At 40.8% G+C, this 23,518-nt stretch overlaps 1 protein-coding gene across 2 annotated transcripts in view; it reads right to left on the minus strand.

Annotated features, from left to right (window-relative positions):
* MMP16 (matrix metallopeptidase 16) overlaps nucleotides 1–23,518 on the minus strand; it is a 940,897-nt gene that overhangs the window by 319,770 nt on the left and 597,609 nt on the right. For both annotated transcript variants that reach the window (XM_029591617.1, XM_029591618.1), the window contains one exon: nucleotides 4,565–4,785. In XM_029591617.1, coding sequence (XP_029447477.1) covers nucleotides 4,565–4,785 — 221 coding nt within the window. The remainder of the gene's footprint in view (nucleotides 1–4,564; nucleotides 4,786–23,518) is intronic.

Genomic DNA, 23,518 nt, shown 5'->3' on the forward strand with positions numbered 1-23,518 from the left:
AAGAACAAGCATAAAAGTGGTGACTCATAAAACAACAACACATAAATCATAAATCTCTGTTTCAAATCTTACGTGTTACTTTGCTCTTAAACATTGAATTGACAGGCAAGATTAATAATAAGTCTGCTTAAACAAAAATGTCTTTAACAAATGATTTTAAAGTGTCTGACAGGTGAAGTGCCTCAGGCAAAGAGTTCCAGAAAATAGGGGCTGCAACTGAAAAGGGCATGTTGAATTGAGCTGAGCATGTTGTAGTGATGGAATATCCAAGAGACCTCTCTGGGAAGACCTCAGCTGATGAGAAGAGCAATACACATAAAGCATTGCACTGCACCAAGGAGAGGCTAAGGAAGAAATCAATCTAAAAACTCTACTGTCAATCTTATACTGTATCTATTGGATAATTGGTAACCAGAGAAGGTCAATTAAAACTGGTGCAATATGGTTCTTGATCTTGATATTAAGCGAGCAGCTGCATTCAAGAGTAACTGCAACCATGTTAGCATCTTTGCAGGGAGACCTAAGTAGATGGAATTGCAGTAATCAACAAGGGGCAGAATACAAGCCTGCACAATCGTCTGGAAATCAGGTTTGTCCAGCAAGTGTTTTAGGCCACATAGTATTCTTAGTAAACCCATTTTAGTAACTGCTTTGACTCACAGATGAAATGTCAAAGAGGAGTCAAGAGGTATACCTAGATTTTTTTATAATGGGCTCAATGGAAAGCTCATATACTCTAATGTAATGGTTGTATATTGAACTTTAGAATGAGGTCTTTGAATTAGTAAAAATTGAGTTTGGGAAATATTTAATGCCAGTTTATTGTAAAACAGCGTTTTCTGGATGGTTGACAAACAAATGTGTACAAGCTCAACTGTTTCTGATCAAGATGGATGGAAACAAATAAAGAAATGGATATCATCAGTATACCATTTATATCCATAAGGCTGGCTAGAATTTTATAAGGCGGAGCTAGGTAAAGTTTGAAAAGCATTGCTGATAAAGCTGAGCCTTGCAGGGCCCTTGTGATGAAATCAGACCAGTTTGAACAATGACTGTTGAACTCAACATGCTGAATACTTTGAGAAAGAAAAGAGTTGAACCAGTGCAAAACAGAACCAACTATACCGCATTCTCTCAAATGGTACAGTAAATGGAATGGTCAATTATGTCAAAGGCTGCGGAGATGTCTAGGGAAACTAAAAGATAGCTGTTGCCTGTTTCAAGGCCATTCCGCAAAGTAGCAAAGATAATATTAACAATTCAGTACTGTGATATTTTCTAAACCCATGTTGGTGGGGGTCAAGAATCTGTTTATCTTCTATGAAATCTGTAAGATGTGTCAAGACCATGGTTTCAATCAGTTTTGCAAAAAAATGGCAATGACGAAATTAGTTGGTAATTGTTAGGATCAGACAGACTATGGCCTCAATTTTTTTTTAAATAGATCTTACAGCGGCTCTCTTCAATACAGCTAAAAGTATATCTTGAGATAAAGATAGATAGACCAAGAAATGCAGAACTGGCTGAAGGATGTCCTTATCTGCTTTAAGAATTGGTATACAACAATGATTCAATGAGCAGTATGAAGAATTTAATTTTGAAATTTTTTTGAGTAATCTCAGAAACGGAGGCATTGTCAAACTCAATCCAAGTGGAAGTTTGATCAATGTTCTCATTTCATTTCAATACCAGGCAGGAACTGCTGCAAAACCAACAGTGATCTTTGAAAGCTTAGATTTAAAATGTACACGAAGGCCTCACAATCAATATTGATTGCTGCATGGGTGGGATTTCATAGTTAAAGTGTTCAGATCGGTTGTCAATTTCTTCACAATTCTAAACTGTTTTTTGGGCTTGTAGCCAATTTCTCTAATGCATTTAGAAAAATATTCTCATTTAGTCTCATTTATCAGAGAATGATAAGATTTCAGTAATGATTTGTAGAGAGCTAATGAGTCATCATTCTGTAGTTTACACCACTTAAGAATGAAAGGATGGATCGGTAAAAATGGACTTTTATTGGAACTTGCCCGACTCTGGCCGAGTTTCGCTCTGCCGAGCTGCCTCAGGGGCTTGTTGAGCCAGAAACTTGGCTCTATATACTTGTGCTGATTTCCTAGGATGAAGGAATATGAGTGAACACACCGAATCCGGGCTTGTCACTTGTAATTCATCAATCACTTGTGTGAACAGTATTGAAGCAATTCTTTGTTGAACTTGCACCGGTCACATACTGCTCTGACAAACACTGTTGTCACTGTTCGTCACATTGGATCGGTTACCGGTTTGCTTCCTTGGACCATCATGTTTACACCACTTATACTCACTTCTACAAAGTAACTGTCTGTGGGTCTTAACTGCAAGAGTCATCCATGGAAGAAATTTTGACTGGGACTTACATTTCACCTGAAGAAGAGCAATTTTATCAATTATGTTAGATAATATAGATTCTAAACTGGAAACTCCAGAATCAATAACATCTAGATGAAAAGAGATGACTTCTGCTCCTATCAGATCTGAAATTCCTGGCTATCAGTATAGCCCCTGCAAAGGACAGGGTCGCATGAAGAACTATCGAATATATGAGCTACTTTGGAAAAGGGTCTGTGAAAACTAATATTGGGAAAAAAAGCTTAGAAAATTAATAGTTTGCTGAAATTTTACTGGTATATATATGCAGTAAAGACAAAGTTTAGTTGCCCTGTCTTTTATAAATTACAAGTATTTAGATTACTATGCTACAGAAATGCTTTTCATTACCAGATTCTCAATGAAATCTCTAAAAAATATATTAATAAAGTAGAGGTACAATTTTAAATCCTTGTCTATTCTAATGTACCAAATGTTCATAATGGAAGACAAAAGTAGTATAAGAAGATAATATACTGCTGACTAACATATTGTTTATTGCTAACTGAGATTTGTATAGTTTCTTTCTAGCAGTAAGTTAATTTTGCTCACAAAACTGCTGAAATGATTCTGTTATTTCAACAAAACGCAATGCATTTCAGAAACAATGAACTCAAGGCACTTTCGTAGAGCTGTTATAACAAATGGCTTTGCTAAATCAGTTAATCTAGGGAATGTACTAAAGCTAAGATGTAACATTTCTAATCCCAACCTGCTTCTTTTTTGTTTTTATTATTATTACTTAAAGCATGCATATACAGCCCAACTTCACAGTGATGTACTGAAATAAAATAAAAACAACCCATTTGTATGTAATACCTATACTTTTCAAACTTCTCATTATTCTGTTGGATAATATAGTCACCAAAACAGTCGAAAGTCATATGCAAATGAAATAATAATAATAAGAAACAATGTTGCAAATTAATTTAGTGATTAGGAGATACAGAGAATAGCTCATAATTATTTAAATAAGGGCCTTCATACCATCCCGTGGATGCTGAAAATTTTCACATTTTTTGTACAATTGTTTACTTCGCAGAGTCATGTTGAAACGCTTCATCACAGCCAAATTTTGATTCATCCACAAATGTAAGTTTCTCCTACCAGAGGGGCCACTTCTCTTTAAATTTGTGAGTGGGACTTTTGAGTGGGACTTTTGAGTATACACTTTTAACTTAAATGCATCTCCAATAGTACAGCTCCAGTGCCGGCAAGAAACATATCTGACTCCCTGAAGAAAGAGGTTTTCTCTGAAACACAGCGTGTTGGACAATGTCGGATTTCCTTACTCAGCCGGACTTTACTTTGGTTCTTGTATTCAAGCTCTGACCTGCAAAATTTGAGACTGGAGAGCATACAAGATAAGCGTATACCGACTCAACTCCAGATAAAGGAGTGTTTCAAAATGTCTCTTTGTGACCAATGATTAAAAAAGGCCCTTGCCGCTGAAAGCTTTCCAAGCCTGTAGCCCCTTTGGCAAGTCACCCTATATGAGGTCACTTTGAGGCTTTATAAAATTTCCTCTCACTACATATGTATACAGGATTTGTATTTCAGAAAATCTATATCAGCATCCACGGGGTGGTATGATGGTCTTTAATTAAATAATTGAGAGGAATTCTCCGCATCTCCTAATTGCTAAATTAATTTGCAACGTTGGATAATATAGTCCTTCACTCAAACAACAGTCACCAAACCAGGATAAATATTTTGTTTAAATATAAAAAGCTGATCTCATGCCAAAGTTCAACAAATTACAGAGCCATCATAAAAAAGAATATGCTGACAATATAATAACTTCAATGAGCTGGTAAATAAGTAATTCTCAACAAAATCATACTTATTAGCTCCTACTCATGAATCGTATGTGTTTCTTTTTTTGAAATCTGTACCCAACATGCAGGACTTACTGATCCTTATATTTCCTGGTTTTGCAGCTTCTGCTGAGATGACTATATTTCCCAAAACAGATTGCCATTGAAGTTCTTTTCTAGACATCAAACTGGCACCTTTGTTTATTTTTCATTTTAGTTCTTAAACTTTCTTAGCTTGAAGAGGGCTCAGAAAGTTTAAGCTTTAATGGAGGAAAATGTGAAAGTCAAGTAGCAATACATCAACTTCATCCAATGTTACAAACTTGATTTCCTACCTTGAAAACAAACATCTCTCGTCGAAGAATAGCAAGAGTGCTGAAGTTGCCATCACAGATGTTAGGCTTGGTTCCAGGATAGGAAGGCTTCTCTCCACCAGTGGGTGGCTGGGGAGGTTTAGGCTGCCTGTCATTCTTTCGTGGATCTGCTGGTGGGATAGAACGATGTGGGGGCACTGTAGGCAGAGGTCTTGTTGGTGTTAAGATCTTGTCAGGTGGGCCTTTAAAAGTAAGAGTAGTAATATTGTTTGAAAACAGCAAGAACATATTCAGTATTAAAATATTTAGAGTTCATGCGATGTGTGTCATTTGCATTTTTCTCTCCTTTCCTCCCTGGGTTGAAACAGTGTGTGAAATCATTTTTAATGAGGTAGTTTGATTTCTAAAGCAGCATTCAAGACCTAGGACAACGAATAATGGATCTCATTATCATAGCAAAACATTTACAAGATCTATAGTAAAACGGGCAGTCATTTGGATAAACAGATAGAGTTATCCTGGCTATGTTAACAGCTAGTATTAATAATTCCATTAGTTTGCACTATTTATTTGCAGTATTCATCAATACATGCAAATTATCAACAACAAGGAGTTTTAGAGTGATCTGTAGGTATAGAAATTTGCATTCTGATTTCAAATATAGGACTGGGGGAGTGCTACATATCTCGGCCAGGGAGATAACTTTCAAACAACTGCATGAGGTGCCATATACCTGCATATATGGCTGTACATAGTTTTACTATCGTATTATATAACCCAGGCATATCACATACGTGCATATTATAAAATATACATATCGCATGTATGTATGTTCACATGCCAATACATGCAGTCGGACGGATTTTAAAAGGGTTACGCGCATAAGTTATGTGCGTAACCCTTTTAAAAACCCCCTGCGCGTGCCAAGCCTATTTTGCATAGGCTCAGTGGCGCGCGTAAGTCACGGGGCTTCGCTAGGGGGGGTGTCGGGGCATGTCGGGGGCGTGTCAGGGCCAACACGTCATTCAGGGCATTCTGGGGGACACGTTGGGGGCATGGTGCCAGCCGTAGGGCATTTCGGGGGCGTGGCCAAGGCCTCCGGAACGGGTCCCGGGCCAGGGAATCGTGTGCCAGCTTCTGGCAGGCGTAATTTTTAAAACACAGGTGGAGGGGGAGGGTTAGGTAGGGGGGGTGGGTTAGGTAGGGGAAGGGAGGGCAAGGTGCAGGGGGATGGAGGGAATGGGCAGCGTGCGCAGGGCTCGGCACGTGTGTATCTTATAAAATCTTATAAAATCCGGCGTACATTTGTTCGCACCTGGTGTGAGAACAAAAGAACGTGCGCACGTAGATTTATAAAATCTACCCCAATGTATTGAAAGGGAGTATTTCAATGCATTGAGGGAATGTACTTTTCCCACATATGAAAAAAAAAATGCATATATTTTGCATATGAAAATAAAATGGCCTTACTCGTGCAAATTAGGATATAACAGCATAAGACTGAATATTTTAAAACATGCACATAAGGGAAATTACCAGTTTTACCAATTGCTCCACCAGTTCACCGGCTTTCTCAAGTCATCAAGACCCTTGTGGCTCTTCAGCCTGAACTCCTCCCCCCCTGTTCACACAGACCACCCACCCAACCAACAGTACACAAAAAGCTCATTTAATATCATTTATGCAAGATAATTAACAGGTATAAATTTACATAAATGAGTTGGCAAATCTGCGTGTGTCTTTTAAAATAGCAACTCATGCATGTAAATGATGGCCCATACCTCAGAACACTCTTAGATTGCCCCATTTTTACGAGCATATATGTACATGCAAAAGTAAAAACATGTGCATATGTTTGATGCGTATAAATAGCATATACGCGAGAAGACTTAAACACATATAATGCTAATTTTTAAGTATGCAAGTCTGAAAATTCACTCCAAAGTGTGCAACTGAGTGTACATGACTTGAAAACCTTGCTTCTGCTCTCAGCTGTAAAATATAGCTTCACGTCACTTTTTTCCCTTCATTATTCTTTTTCAGAAATGTGCTCTATCACTCCTATTCCAGATGGCATCATCTATTGCTGGAATAGCGATGGAGGTAGCATTCTAGCTCTTTTCTAACTGTTCATGCCCCTAAAAAGAAGGGATATGAAGTTAGAAGTAGCAGCTCATGTTTTAAAGACATTTGTGGCTGTTTTCTTATTTTTCTGCTTGCAACCCAGATGCATAACTCACAGCAAAAAAATATAAAACAAGATTTTCTTCTTCTTGTCCACCCTTATGGTTTCAGCAAGATACTGAAAGGAATAATTAAAAATGCCTTTTTAAATCTGCTCTGGATTTTAATAGGCCTAAACATCAGTATTTAAATGAGTATCAAGTATCAGCTATCTTGAAAATTGTCCTCTATCAATTTGGCTAAAAGTCCACAAAGTACATTGCTGTAGCGTTATTGCGAGAAAGCATTCCTGGATGTGTTTTTAGGTTGGGGAGGAAAAGCATGCATGTAGATGGCATTTTTGAAACTTCATGTGTACTTTTCAAGCAAAAATCTAACCGCACACAAACCAGGTGAATGTGACTACACAGGGAGAATACATTTCAAACAACTTCATGGATGATATATACATGCATTTTATAAAACACGTGTTTCTCTACCTGCAACGTATAAGGCAAATTAAAAAAAAAAAAAAGAGATATGCATTCACAAAATAGAAGATGCATGTGCAAAGATAGTAACTTTCAAACCGTGTGTCAGCGCATGCCCAGACATGCAGCCATTTTAAAACTTGCACATGTATATGCGCATGTTATAAAATAGCCTGACTGCACACACACCTGTGCCCAATTTTAAGTGGGCGCGTGGCTATGCTCCTAAATCCCTCTTCTACAGCATAAGTCAGGGAATTTTAAAAGGGATATGTGTCCATGCCATTACCAGTTTCATCAGTTCATCCAGTTAACAGCTGAGTCCTCCAAACTCTCCTGGTTTGATAGTCTGCACTCCCCCTGGTTACCCCAGATCTTTTAAGCTCCTGAGAAATAGCTCCTTCTTTTTATTTTTAAATTTACACCTCCTGCATATCAGAAGGAAACTTACGTGGCCGCGCCCAGGTGCAAAAGTATTTACATGCACATCTCTGGCCAAAACACCCATGTGCTGCCCAGAACATGCCGATACCCCACCCCCTTTTTGAAACTTTTGAGATCTGTGCACAGCAAGGATATGCACACATCTGATGGCTTTTAAAATTCAGTGGAAGCATGCGAGCCCAACTTGTGCACTTATCTCCTGATTTTGGCATGTGCTGGGCTTTTAAAATTCAACTCCAATAGCGCATGTTTGAACAAGTATTATTTTATAGGTATGTGCATTCGTTTTTCACAAATTAGTCAATTTCAACAAAATTGTCTAATTCATCGTGGGTTGAGAGAAATGAAAAATGAATGCAATTTTTCCGAAACTTCGGAAAAATTTGTTTTTCGGGTTAGTGCGCACTAACCCGAAAATCGACATCCCCTGAAAAAAAAAAGCCCGAACCACGGGAAAAATGAAATTTCCCACGGCAGGCCAAAAACGAAGCCCGAACCGAAGTGCAGTATTGCTGCACATCTCTATTATTGTATAAACATCGCACATATGCACTCAAATTTGCTTGTGTTAAAAAGGGGTGGTTCAGGGGCATTCCGGGGTTGGGCCAACATTTACGCACATAAGTTGTGATTTTATAAACTGCAAACGTAATGTACATACAGTGCTTATCTGTGCAAATTTACTTCTGCTATTCATCAGGTATAAGTCAGAATAAAACTCTGGTCTGGGTAAACTGTGGAAAGTGTAAGCAGAATCACCTAGAGGAGTTTTGATGGCCTAGAGATCGACTGGACCAACTAATGGACTAAATGGTAAAAATGTTCATTTCCTTCACATGCACATGTTATACAATGTGCTGACTTGCGTATATAAAAGCCAAGTGTTAAGAAAACTATGCAAATAATATTTCTTCATACAAATGCTTAAAATTTGGGCACATATACATGTGAATAGGTGTATTTTACATAGGGGTAGATTTTCAAAGTGTTACGCACGTAATATACGCGCGTAACCCTTTAAAGCCTACCCCTGTGCGCGCCGAGCCTATTTTGCATAGGCTCGGCGGCGCACGCAAGTCCCGGGATGCACGTATGTCCCAGGGCTTTGAAAAAGGGGTGGTCTGGGGGCGGTTCCGGGGCGCGGTGGTGATCTGTGGGCAGTCCCGAGTCCTCTGGTACAGCGGGGGGGGGGGATTTAGATAGGGCAGGGGGGTAGGTTAGATAGGGGAAGGGAGGGGAAGGTGGGGGGGGGAGCAAAAGGAAAGTTCCCTCTCAGGCCACTCAGGAACGGAGGGAATGGGGAAAGCCATCGGGCTTCCCCTAGGGCTCGGCGCACGCAAGGTGCACAAGTGTGCACCCTCTTGCGCGCGCCAACCCTGGATTTTATAATGTGCGTGCGGCAGCACGTGCATATTATAAAATCGGGTGTACATTTGTGCGCGCCGGGTAGCGCGCACAAATGTACCCCACGTACGAAAGATTAAAAATCTGCCCCATAATGTGCCTGCAATTGCATGAACATTATAAAATTCATGTATATATGGGCCTGCGTGTGCTAGTTTTAAAGTTGCCATCCCTGTGAGTATATAGGCTTATGCCCGAATACATCCAATGCATTGAAATCAGGAATATCAATGCAATGAATGAGTGTACATTTCCTATCTATTTTAAAAATATACACTCGTATATTTTACGTGTAAAAGTAAAGTACCACTTACTTGTATAAGTCCCGATTTACCCATGTAAGTTGGCCAATTTTAAAACATGCACACATTAATTAAATTAACCAGTTTACCAAATGGTCTACCAGTTTTCCCAATTCTCCAGGTCATCAAGACCTTCCTGGTTCTCCCCCCAGTTCACCTAGACTTTCCAGATTGGGGGAAAAATCAGGAATGTCTACATAATAAATATGTTTAATATATACACTACACAATAAGGGCCTGATTTTAAAAAGCATTTACTCGAGTAAAACAGGGTTTTACTCGAGTAAATGCACTTTACTTGAGTAAGTGGGCTTTTGAAAATTGCTATAATATATGCCATTGAATTGTCATGTCCATAGGATTTACTTGTGTAAGTGCACTTTACTCCAGTAAATGGCTTTTGAAAATTGCTACAATAGTAGTTATATTTACATGTGTAACTCCTTTTGAAAATTACCCCCTAAGAACATAAGAGCATGCCATACTGGGTCAGACCAAGGGTCCATCAAGCCCAGCATCCTGTTTCCAACAGTGGCCAATCTTGGCCACAAGAACCTGGCAAATACTAAAAAACTAAGTCTATTCCATGTTACCGTTGCTAGTAAAAGCAGTGGCTATTTTCTAAGTCAACTTAATTAAGAGCAGATAATGGACTTCTCTGCCAAGAACTTAACCAATCCTTTTTTAAACACAGCTATACTAACTGCACTAACCACATCCTCTGGCAACAAATTCCAGAGTTTAATTGTGCGTTGAGTGAAAAAGAACTTTCTCCGATTAGGTTTAAATATGTTTAATATCACTACCGCCAGATAATTAGCACGAGTAAATAAACACAAGCAGGTTAGCAAATGTATGCATGCAAGTGTCTTTTAAAATTGTAACTTATGGCTGGTGGGCATGAGGATCGCCTGGTAACATGCCTACCTGGTGCAAAGGTGGCGGACCTCACACGTCACCTAGATAGGATTTTAGACAGTGCTGGGGAGGAGCCGGCTGTCATGGTACATGTGGGCACCAACAACGTAGGAAAATGTGGGAGGGAGGTTCTGGAAGCCAAATTTAGGCTCTTAGGTAGAAAGATTAAATCCAGAACCTCCAGGGTAGCATTCTCTGAAATGCTCCCTGTTCCACGCGCAGGTCACCAGAGGCAGGCAGAGCTCCGGAGTCTCAATGCGTGGATAAGACGATGGTGCAAGGAAGAGGGATTCAGTTTTGTTAGGAACTGGGAACCTTTTGGGGAAGGGGGAGTCTCTTCCGAAGGGAAGGGCTCCACCTTAACCAGGGTGGAACCAGACTGCTGGCGCTAACCTTTAAAAAGGAGATAGAGCAGCTTTTAAACTAGAACAAAGGGGAAAGCCTACAGTCGCTCAGCAGTGCATGGTTCGGAGAGAGGTATCTTCAAAGGATACTAATGATGCATTAGAATTAGGGCATCCCAACAGTGAGGTTCCAATAATTAGAAAAGTAGTCCAAGTGCCTGTAACTAAAAACTCACCTGAGCTAAAAAATTCTAACTTATCCCTATCAATTAAAAAGCAGAATGAAAATACAAACAAAAAACAAACTTTGAAATGTTTGTATGCTAATGCCAGAAGTCTAAGAAGTAAGATGGGAGAATTAGAATGTATAGCAGTGAATGATGACATAGACTTAATTGGCATCTCAGAGACATGGTAGAAAGAGGATAACCAATGGGACAGTGCTATACCGGGGTACAAATTATATCGCAATGACAGAGAGGAGCACTCAGGAGGAGGTGTGGCGCTTTATGTCCGGGATGGCATAGAGTCCAACAGGATAAACATCCTGCATGAGACTAAATACAAAATTGAATCTTTATGGGTAGAAATCCCTTGTGTGTCGGGGAAGACTATAGTGATAGGGGTATACTACCATCCACCTGGTCAAGATGGTGAGATGGACAGTGAAATGCTAAGAGAAATTAGGGAAGCTAACCAAATTGGTAATGCAGTAATAATGGGAGACTTCAATTACCACAATATTGACTGGGTAAATGTATCATCGGGACACACTAGAGAGATAACGTTCCTGGATGGAATAAATGATAGCTTTATGGAGCAATTGGTTCAGGAACCGACGAGAGAGTGAGCAATTTTAGATCTAATTCTCAGTGGAGCACAGGACTTGGTGAGAGAGGTAACGGTGGTGGGGCCGCTTGGCAATAGTGATCATAGTATGATCAAATTTGATTTAATGACTGGAAGAGGAACAGTGTGCAAATCCAAGGCTCTCGTGCTAAACTTTCAAAAGGGAACATTTTTTAGAAGAAAAACTGAAAGGAGCAGCTACAAAAGTAAAAAATGTCCAAGAGGCGTGGTCATTGTTAAGAAATACCATTCTAGAAGCACAGTCCAGATGTATTCCACACATTAAGAAAGGTGGAAAGAAGGCAAAACGATTACCGTCATGGTTAAAAGGGGAGGTGAAAGAAGCTATTTTAGCCAAAAGATCTTCATTCAAAAATTGCCTAATTAATGATCCCTCTCTTATAGTAGCTTTAAAGGCATCCCATCAAATGCCAATTGGATAATCAAGTGATACATTAACTGAAAAATATTCCACAAAGGAATGTTTAATCGAGTCATGAAAGTCAACCTGTCCAAGGAGGATAGCATTAAACCTCCATGACAGCTTGCAAATAAATGTTTCAGTGATAAATATTTCTAGTAAGATCACTGCCTGATCAGAAACAATAATATTGTTAATTTCTGTATTTATTTATTTGAAAACTTTTATATACCGGTATTAGTATGCATACATCATACCGGTTCACATTGTAACTAAAGGCAGAAATTACAATCAACAGGGAGGGGAAAACAAGGAGGATTATAGTATTATACAAGAGCAGGGGGCATAGAAATTAAAGCATTAAAACTGTAACGAGCTATTTAGAGGACTATATACAAGTTTAGGCAGGTTATTTACAAGAGTAAAAGCAGGGGGCATAGAGATTAGAGCGTTGAAGCTGTAACGTGCTATTTACAGGAAAGAATACAAATTTAAGCGGGTTACTTACAGGAAAGTATAGGAGAGGGTTCAGGAGGGCAGGGGTTGGTAGGGAAGGGGGAGGAGTAATAAGTTTGTACTTATTCGTAATAAGTACTGTATCAGTAATGGAAGGAAATAAACTGTAATATATCAAAAAGAAGTCAATTCTCACAAAAGATTGGTGAGGGGGAAAATAAAAGTTACTCTCTCAGGCTGAGGGATGCTGAACCAAGTTCTTTGATTAATGACTATAGTATAGACCAGGACTTTGTCTGTGTCTGGATTTAGATTTCCTACCTAAAATGAGATCTTGTGCTAATTAAAATCCCCTGCCCAGATTAAAGGAACATCCCAAAGCTTGAGCCAACTCTAAAAAACAATGGAGCATCCACTGTTGGAGCACATAAATTACAAAGAGCTATCTCAGCTCCCTTTAATTTAACAACTGCAGTAATCCATGTACTTTCAAAATCTGATTGCTGGTATGCGACCTATATATAATAGAATTTTTGGTTAGAATAATCACCCCATTCTTTTTACTAATTGCTGACAAAAATGCCTTGACCTCAAATCCCATTGTGGCCAACTTTAAGGATTCATTATATTGCAGATATATTTCCTGAAGAAAGATTATGTCCGATTTCCTGCTCATGAGATACAAAAGAATTGTTTTCCTTTTAATGGGATTGTTTAAACCTTTAACAGTGAGAGAAAGAAAATGCATATGAGATGCCATTACAATACACCAGTGACCTAATAAAGAGATAATAAGATGGACTCATAGAACATAGATGTAGATTCCAAAAAGAATAATTAAAAAAAGAAAAACATCCAATGAATGTAGAGTATAGCATAAAATCCTCATTAGAATACTGATATAGTAACTTATATAAACCCAAAACCACCTGACAATGAATCTACCCCAACATCAAGGAAAATGATAACTGTGTGTTAGCCGCCATCATAGAGACAGCGCTAAGCATATGAAAATGGTTATAATCCCTCTTGCATTAAAAATAAACAAGAAAGATAATATGCATGCAAACGTGTTGGCAACAATATTGACGGTAACTTTTAAACTGGTGGACAGGAGCGCGTACGCATACGTTCATTGGTCTACGCTCAGGTAAGCGGTAATTTTATAACATAAGTGCATTTATGTGAAAATCTTATAAAATAGCCTGGCTGCGGACACAATTTTAAGTGGGTGCCTGCCTGTGCACGCAAATCCTGCTTTACCGTGTAAATGGGGGAATTTTAAAAGAGACACCCGCCGCCAATGCCACTAAAACCAGTTTGTTTCCAGTTCACTCAGTTAAGAGATCCGTCTTCCAAATCCCACCTAGTTTAATTGACTTCATGAGTGAGTGAGTTATAACTGAAATGAAATGAAGTAAAAACCTTCCTGGAATAATCTATTACATTTATACTTTATCTATATTAAACATTGTGTGGATAAAAGAGGAAAAAAAATCTGTTCATGAGAAAATGAAGTAATCCCTCATAGAATTTAGACTATTTCAGACATTACCTTTACCTGCAGGCTTTGCAACAGTTCTGAAAGAGAAAGTACGAGCATACTTTCCCTTTGAGAACTGCTCAAGGAAAAAATACACAAAAATTGTAGCTGCTTTTTTTCCCACATACCTTTTTTCCCTTAAAAATAATGTGCATATAGTCGATTTCAATATGTAGTCTACATGTGTTATTTCCCTCCCTGATCTAAATGTACATACAGGCCGATATACTTTTTACCCATTTAAAAGTACATGAGTTCCCAGGGAGTACTTTTAGATGGGTATAGACTGGGCAATTCTCAAAAAAACTTAAGAACTTCCATCCTAGGTCAGATCAATGGTAAATCAAGCCCAGTATCCTGTTTCTAACAGTGTCCAATCCAGGTCCCAAGTACTTGGCAGGATTCCAAATAGCAGATAGATTGGATTCCATCCAGCTTATACCCAGGAATATGTAGTAGCTTTCCCTAAGTTTATGGACTTTTCCTCCAGGAAATTCTCCAAACCTTTTTAAAACCTAGCTATGCTAACTGCATTTACCACATCCTCTGGCAATGAATTCCAGAGTTTAATTGTGCATTGAATAAAGAATATTTTCTCCAATTTCTTTTAAAAGAGTTACTTACTAACCTGATGAAGTGTTCCCTAGTCTTTTAATTTTTTGATAGAGTAAGCAACTGATTTGCATTTACCTATTCTATGCTACTCATAATTTTATAGACCTCTGTCATATCTTCCCCTCAGCTACTTCTTCTCCAGGCTGAAGTGTTCTAACCTCCGTTTTCTTTCCTCCATCCCTTTTATCATTTTGGTTGCCCTTCTCTGCTCCACACTTTTCCAGTTCCGCTATATCTTTTTTGAGATGCAGTGACCAGAATTGCAGACAGTACTCTAGGTGTGGTCACATGACAGAGTGATGCAAATGTATTATGATATCCTCCATTTTATTCTACAGCCCTTTCCTAATAATTTCTAACATGTTGTTTGCTTTTTTTGATTGCCACCTTACACTGAGCTGAGGATTTCAACATATTGTCCATGATGATGCCCAGATCCTTTTCCTGAGAGGTAATTTCTAATATGAAATCTAACTTTGTGTAAGGATAGTTTGGATTATTTTTCCCTAGGTGTATCACTTTGCACTTGTCCACATTAAATGCCATCTTAGTTTTGGAAGACCAATCTCCCAGTGTCGCAAGATCTTCCTGCAATTTCTCACAAGCCATTTTTTATTTCACTACTCAGAATAATTTTGTGTCATCTGCAAATCTGATCATCTCACTCATTGTTCCCTTTTCCATATAATTTATTAATTTGCTAAAAAGCACTGGTCCCAGTAAATATCCCTGGGGAACTCCACTCTTTACCTTCCTGCATTGAGAAAACTGACCATTCAATCCTACTCTCTCTTTCCCATCTTTTAGCCAGCTTGCAATCCACAACAGAACATTATCTCCTATCCTGTGACTTTTTAATTTCCTGAAGAGTCTCTCATAAGGGACTTTGTCAAACATCTTCTGAAAATCCCAAAGAGCTCTTTTATGCACAGAAATGGGGTTTTTATAAAATTGCCCATATGATGTATGGGCAAACGTATGTCAAATTCATGTGTAAGCTTACCAGATTATGCAAGTGATTTTTAGGGGATAGGGTTGGGGTGGAGTTTCCAAGTACACACATTGGGGCGGATTTTAAGAGCCCTGCTCGCCGGTAAGCCTATTTTACATAGGCCTACCGGCGCGCGCAGAGCCCCGGGACTTGCGTAAGTCCCGGGGTTTTCGGAGGGGGCGTGTCGGGGGCGTGTGTGGGGGGGGCGGGCCCGAACCGCGCGGCGTTTTCGGGGCGTGTCGGGAGCGTTCCGGGGGCGGGCCCGGGGACGTGGCTATGGCCCGGGGCAGCCCGGGGGCGTGGCTGCGCCCTCCGGACCCGCCCCCAGATCGCATCCCGGCACGCTAGCGGCCCGCTGGCGTGCGGGGATTTACTTCTCCCTCCGGGAGGCGTAAATCCCCCAACAAAGGTAAGGGGGGGTTTAGACAGGGCCGGGCGGGTGGGTTAGGTAGGGGAAGGGAGGGGAATGTGAGGGGAGGTCAAAAGAAAATTCCCTCCGAGGCCGCTCCGATTTCGGAGCGGCCTCGGAGGGAACGGGGGTAGGCTGCGCGGCTCGGCGCACGCCGGCTATACGAAATCCATAGCCTTGCGCGCGCCGATCCCAGATTTCAGCGGCTACGCGCGTATCTACTGAAATCCAGCGTACTTTTGTTTGCGCCTGGAGCGCCAACAAAAGTACGCCTATTCGCGGTTTTTGAAAATCTACCCCATACTTTTTGATTTTTAAAAGTATGTGCATCTGATAACAGATTTAAATTCTGGGTACTAGCCCTAATGTGTCGCCGTGCACATCTTCTAAAATCCCCCCCACTTACACACTCGAGATGGCATTCGCACGCACATGTGCATGCCAATATAAAATCGTGCATGAATGTACACACATGGGTAGCCGATTTTATAACATGCACACATAAACTCGTGCATGTTATAAAATCGGTGTGTCTATGTGCGCGTGCCGGCAAACGTGTGCACATTTATTTATTTAAGGTTTTTTTTGTTTTATACTGGCATTCATTAAAAAGACATCACATCGGTTTCCATACAACGAGAAATCAGCCAAGGAGGCTTTACAGTGTAACTGATAAAAGAACTAGGGGGAGGAAAAGGGAAGAGAGGGGGGAGGGGATAGGGTAAACAGAGGCTTTGGTGAACAATCGATAAATGCAAAATAAAATTAGATACATACAAGCAAAATTATATACAATTAAAATACAAGGGGTAGTGGAGGGGGGGTAGGGGGAAGGACCTACATTTGCGTAGGCGCATCACTTTGAAAGTTACTGCTATACTTGCCATATAAGTTACTCACAATGTTACAAAATTACCCTCCCTGTAGGCATTTACCCAGGTACATGGCTTTTGAAAATTGCCTGCTTAATTATCTTTTTTTTTTTGGCTTTCCTAATCTGGTTCCTAAAAATATTACACTTTTAGAAAAATAATTCTCTTTTCCTAAACTTTGGATCTCACTTTCAAGGACACTAATATTGTTATAAAGAATGTACTAAAAACAAACTGATTTATTTTTCAAGTCACATCTCCCTCTCTCTCTCAAAGTCAAACTCTGCCATACTGAAATGTCAAAAAGGCTGGAATGCAGTCTGCAAATTGGAAATGTGACTTGTATGAGTTTGAAAAGTTGTCGTCTAGAAAATATTGTGTCTGGCTTCTGATAGTGATCCCACCAAAAGTACTTGGTCAAAGCACTATTATGGGCTAATGGCTTCTCATTGGGCACCTTTGGACGGCAGGGCGGGAATGCCAGACAAAACAGCTGCTGATATGGACAGCACACAGCATAATGGCATTGTGCTGACTTCTGAAAAGTTGCAGAAATACTAATGAATGTTTGAGCTATTCAAGGAATGGAATTTTTCTGCAGTAGTCAGTACATGCAGAAAGTATATCAATCCAAGAATGTTATGCTTTCAAAATGAGTTATTCAACAGAAGCATTAGTGAGACAGGTTGTCCGTAATAAAAATAGCCTCAGAACAATGAGTCCATTATTAGCAGGGATGCTAACACTACACACTATTTCTGGCTGAGAATTAAATAGTATTTAGACATGATACCAAATATAGTACACAAGCTAAACTGATGTTTGTACAGTCCTCTTTTCCCTCATATCTCTTCCTCCTTGTGGTAGAATTATATAAAAATAAGCCTGGTACATAATGCTGGTTGTCAGTGTGGAGAAACAGGAAAGCATGTGGACCCCAGAAGAGAAGGAGAAGAAGAGAAGATACTTCCAGGAGAGGAAAACCCCAAACAAAATTATGTGCCTCAGATGCCTGCCATGGATCAAGAAGATGTAAAGGAGCTAAAGGAACCTGCAGAGAAACTGGAACAAGAAGGGCTGAGCACTACATATTCGGAATGATGGAGAAAACCAGTCAGGACAACCTGAAAGAGGAGAAAGAGATGGTGCCTCAGCATGCCTGGCTCATCCACCCCACTGATGCCAGCTAGGGAAATCTGCTAGCCCTGACTCCAGATGGCAGTGGCATCTGACCAGTGTGAGGGCCAGAGATGGCTTTTACCTTGGTGGTGCCCGGACTCCTTTGTGGGGAATCTATAGATATAGTGGAAGGAAGGATTGTCATTGCAGCCCTGCTTGAGGCTTCAATAGCTCAGCAGGAGATGCAGAAACAACACAGTCAAGACCAAAAGAGTGCTTCACCTCAAAGAAGCCCTGATTAACTAGGCAGTACTCCCACTGTACCTTTTAAATTGTGGAGTAGTATACAACAATGCTGGAACATTTGTTGTGATGTGTTAACGTTTGTCTGAAAAGACAGTCCTGGTGTTCCTGACTGTGCATTTATATAAGTGGTGTACTAAAAAATGTGTGTGTTTGGTATCTTTTCCTTTCACAACGAGAAGTGCATGAAGATGTGTTCTAGATGAAGAGCCTGTGGGTAAACCTTTACAATGTTTTCTCTTGAATATCACCTTCATCTTTCAGTCTGCTGGTAACTTTCAACTGAGTGCGTATGCTGAAAAGTTAACACCTGATCTGAGGCAGGTTTTAAACTTTAGACTTCACAAGCATATGCAAAATAGCATGCAGAAGAGAGCATACTATATTATTCCATGCATTCTTGCTAAATCTAACTTTCATCTGACATTCCTTCATTTACATGCTCACGCATTCCATTATACAAACTGACATCTTCTGAGCTCAGTTTAGCATGCACACTAGGGTCTTAGTGCATAGAAAACCATTCTGTGTACAAATTAAATGGTCTTAGTATGCATGCTGACTTTTAGTGCATAAGCCTCATAGTATAATGTGCAATGGAAATCAGCCCTCCCGCCCAGTCCCACCTATATCCCTTACCCCATTCTACGGGGCCGATGCAATACAGTGCGCTCAGCCGTGTCGGACGCGGAGTGAATGTAATAGCGCTCATCACATGCAAATTCACGTGAATGAGCCTATTACTCATTCACTCCACATGCAAAAAAATAAATGTGTGTCTCAGATGCACATTTATCGCTCAGCTATTGCCTGCCTGGAGCAGGCGTTAATAGCTGAGCCCAGGTAAAAGAAGTACAGGAAAGCAGAAAAAACAGCTTTTCTGTACTTCTTTTTTTAAGTTAAACCCCCCTCCCCCAAAAACTCAGCAGACCGCCAAGTTATGAAGACCAACGCGGAGTTTACCGGCATCGGTCTTCATAACCAGCAGCCACGACCCCCTAATTTGAGTGTTGCATGGCGCCCCCCTTGCGGGTGCCATGCACACATTAGGAAAGTGGGCGCTGACTTTTCAGTGCCCGCTTTCCACGCTTTATATTGCATCAGCCCCTATGTGGGTTTTCATGGCAGTGGCTACAAATCTCTCTTAATTTTTGGAACCACAGTATCTCCTGTCTTTTTACTATCTCCCCGGCCTTTCTCTGCTGCTTCTCCAGCTACCTCTGTGGTTCAGGCAACTACTTTAAATAAGTGTTAATCTCTCAGGCTGCTAAAAAGCAATTATGTAAATAGGCTACAAATCAGCCCAGGCATTCCTGAACTTTCAAGAAGCTGAGAGGAGGGGAGATAAATAATTACCTGTCAAAAGTAAATAAATGCTTTGATGACCTCAAACCTTTACTTGTCAAGCCAAAGGACAGTGGTGTTTCCCATTTAAGTCAGTCACCTTAAAGGGACAGGGAATCATGGACCTGGAGGGATTCCAGTGCCTCCTAATCCTGTAACTCCTGCACCTTTAAAGGACTGAATCCGATGGGGTATGTCACTGTTGCTGGAGGTGGAGGCCTTATCCAAAAGTGAAGGGGAATAGGCCATCGAAGACCACCCATGGCTACCCCACTGTACTGAAATAAGTTTAAGATATTAATGATGATTTTGAAAAGAGAGGTTTAGGACAAAACTACCTTACTGAAAAGTAGGATTTAAAGTCATCTGAAGCAAATATTATTAATCCTATACCCACGAATGTTGGTATATAAAAGCTAATATAAATAAATAAATAAATAAATAAAAATCTATCTAGAAAGTGTAGTTTTAGAACTTTTGAAATAGAACTCTGTTAGTTTTACAACTGTTCCTCTAGAAAAGCCCACCTTCAGAGGTGAGAGATCTGGGTGACTTGATGCAGTTTGCAAAGCTATTCAAACAAGGCTTTTTTGTGAAGTATTTCAGTAGTATTATTATAGTCCATATTCAAAGGGGCTTGTCCCACTTGGGACTTAGCCAGACAAACCCTGGACTTTTAAACTTCCCACCAATCTGAAAGTCCCCCAAGTTATCCAACTAAATAATTAGCTGGATAAAATTTATCTGGGCAGGTCATACTTGTCTGGATAGTTTAGTTGGAAAATGCCTCAGAGCAGTTCTAAAGTTATCGTCAACCAGCTTTATTCAGGATATATCCAGTTAAGTTTAAAAAAAAGTGCTGGGCCAGCAGGCCTATTCCCCAGCCCCCCAAATAAGTAAAAATCATATCATACTGAACATATTGGGGTATAGCAGCCCTCCCCATCCCCCTCCCCCATCCCCCTTAAAGGGATGTAAAAAGTTGAAGGCCATAGTGGTCCAAGTGAAGTTCTTCCCCCATCCTCACCCCCAATGATATGAAAATTCACACGCTGGCTCCAGAGCCTTCTAATCCTCATCCTCAACATCTACCCCTACCCTCCTGCTGCAGCTGAAACCTTCCCCCCACAGGCATTTTATTCTACTGAAGGCAAGCCACTGAAGCTAAAAAGAATAAAGCCAGAAAGGGCTAACAACAAGGATAAAGCAGGACCAATCAAGGAGAAGCATTTTTTCAACCAGCTTATCCCTGCTGGTACCTGAATGTATTGACAATGAGTTCCTCATTGTTTTAAGTCTGAAACTGAAAGCAACATGTAATTTTGAGCAGTAACCTAACTATTTTGTATCCAGTCATTTCTCTGTTGGATTTCAGACAAAGAGGTTTAACTTCTGAAGCTCTTTCTCAGAGCCAAGGTAGGCTGAAAAATGATTGAGGTGGAAATCCAAGATGGTGGAAGCAGTCAGCATTGTACAGGAGCCTCCTTGTTGGTGGCATCATCTGGATCAGAAGTGCAGGGGCCACCTAAGAACTTTTCAATAGCTCCTTTGTCTACTCTCCAGAGGCCAATTGATTTTTTTGTTTCTTTCCCAGGAACCATGGCATCTACTCTGGTGAAGATGTCATTTGGGTTACTGGGAGCGGAAGGAGGCTCAACGGCAACTCTTGACTCTATCAGCTTGACCCCAGAGCAGTGGTTTCCTCCTATAGCATTGCTACTCTTGGCATGGATGTGACAGCAGAGTCAACATGTTTTGATGAGGTCAGTGGTTCCCCAATAGCCAGCACCCTGGAGGAAGCAGGAAACTCGTCAGCTTTGGTGTTGGAGATACTATTTCAGGAGGAAGAACAATGTAGGCAATGGAGGTGGGCTGATGTTAAGGACGTTGTTAATGACTACAGAAGAGCCTGCAACCAATTCTAGGTTGGAAAACTATCTTCAGGGGAAGAATTACATTCTGTTTGACTAAGCTGGTGAATCTGTGGGAGAGTTTATCCATGATACAGCAAACTATTTCTGCTCAAAGTCAAGGATTTTTGGATAAACTTTCAGTGTTCTTATGAAGTTTTGAGGCTCAACAAGTAAAGGTTATTAATATTATTCAGCATATGGGCACAATTGAGGGTAAGATTCTATATACTAAGGCTAAGAAAGAAGCATTTATTAAAATAAAATAGGCTCACCGGCGCGCAGGGCCCTGCTCGCCTAAATCCGCCCGGTTTTGGGCGGATTTAGGCGAGCAGGGCTCTGTAAATCCGCCCCTTTATGTTTAATCAAGCTTAGCAGATGAAGAACACGAAGGAGAGAACAGTTCCCATCAGGGAGGCAGGTGGGCTGTTTGACTTGTTGAGGTGCTGTCATCTCATGGGAGAACACATTTGCTTTCTCTGAAGATAAGCATATTAATGAGTCACACTGATGGATTTCCCTAGATAAGAGTTGTTTAAAAAAAAAAGAGTAAAGGCAAGCGAAGGTTTGCCATGGACAGAAATATGTCTTTGTCAGAGAATACTTAGGGGTAGATTTTAAGGATAAGTTCTTGGAGGAGAAGTCCATTACCTGCTATTAAGTTCACTTAGAGAATAGCCACTGCCATTAGCAATAGTAACATGGAATAGACTTAGTTTTTGGGTACTTGCCAGGTTCTTATGGCCTGGATTGGCCACTGTTGGAAACAGGATGCTGGGCTTGATGGACCCTTGGTCTGACCCAGTATCGCATGTTCTTCTGTTCCTGTGTTCTTATGTAAAAGATGTGTGTGCGGTTCCTGGAACGCACATATGGACATGTGGATTTTATAACATGCACATAGGGGGAATTTTAGTAAATTACACGCAGCAATAAAATTGGGCCTTCCCCTGTTCCCTCCCAGTCTGCTCCAATTAAGGAGCAGACTGAGAGGGAACCTCCCTACCCCCTTCCCTAAAACCCTCCCTCTTCCTCTCTCCTCCTGACCCCCTAAACCTGTCCAAGAAACTTACATTTTCTTTGTTTTACTACTTACTGGTCCCCTGGAGCAGAAGTAGTTTGTGCAACAGGCCGTCTGCCGGTGCGCACTTCTCTGGGACAGCAGCTAATAGCCGCTGTCCTGGCCGGCCTCCGTCCCATCCTGCCCCTTAGCCCTCCCGCTTTTAAGGGCCTGGCACTTGTGTGCATATTGACAGTTACGCGCGTAAGCGGGCCCTTTTGAAAATGCTCGCGGTGCGCGCAGGGTCCGACCATGCGTGTAACTGCCAGAATTTGCACACGTGGCCAATTTAAAATTTGGCCGTGAAATTCTTAATCTTTCTCTCTCTCAATCTCTTCCTGTTTCTCTCTCTATAAACATACAGGGGTCAATTTTAAAACTTGTGCATGTGCGTCCATGTGGCGCGGTTCCTGGCGCATGAACAAGGAAGCAATAATTTTATAACATGCACGCACATGTTATAAAATGCGATTCACACATGTACATGTGCACCAGATTTTAATATCCATGTACTCATGTGCGAGCGGGTGTTGTCTAGTGCATGCAAGGGGGGATTTTAAAAATATACTCGTGGCAATGCAAATAGTCCTTTCCCATTTCCCTCCCAGTCTGCTCCAATTAAAAAATGAACTTGGAGGGAACTTCTTTATCCCCCTAACTACCCTTCCTACCTTTCCCCTCTCCTCCCCAACCCCTAACCCCAATCTATCCCCAATTTTTTTGTTTTATACCTTACTGTTCCTCTGGAGCAGAAGTAACTTCCACGTGCCGGCAGGCTGCTGGCGTGCACTTTCCTGTGACAGCGTCTTTGCGCTGTCCCCGACGGCCCCCGGCCCTCCCCCGGCCCAAATCTTTTTGATCTGCCAGCATTTCTGCGTGTAGCAGCAGATGCGTTCATCGCCGGGCTGTTTGTAAATGCATTCGGTGCACACACAGCCCGATCATGAGCATAACTCCCGGATATTATGCGCACTGGCATTTGAAAATTCGTGCCACAGCATATTTATTCTTTGTATA

Source organism: Rhinatrema bivittatum, chromosome 2 (assembly GCF_901001135.1).
Source record: "Rhinatrema bivittatum chromosome 2, aRhiBiv1.1, whole genome shotgun sequence".
NCBI classification, from domain to species: domain Eukaryota; kingdom Metazoa; phylum Chordata; class Amphibia; order Gymnophiona; family Rhinatrematidae; genus Rhinatrema; species Rhinatrema bivittatum.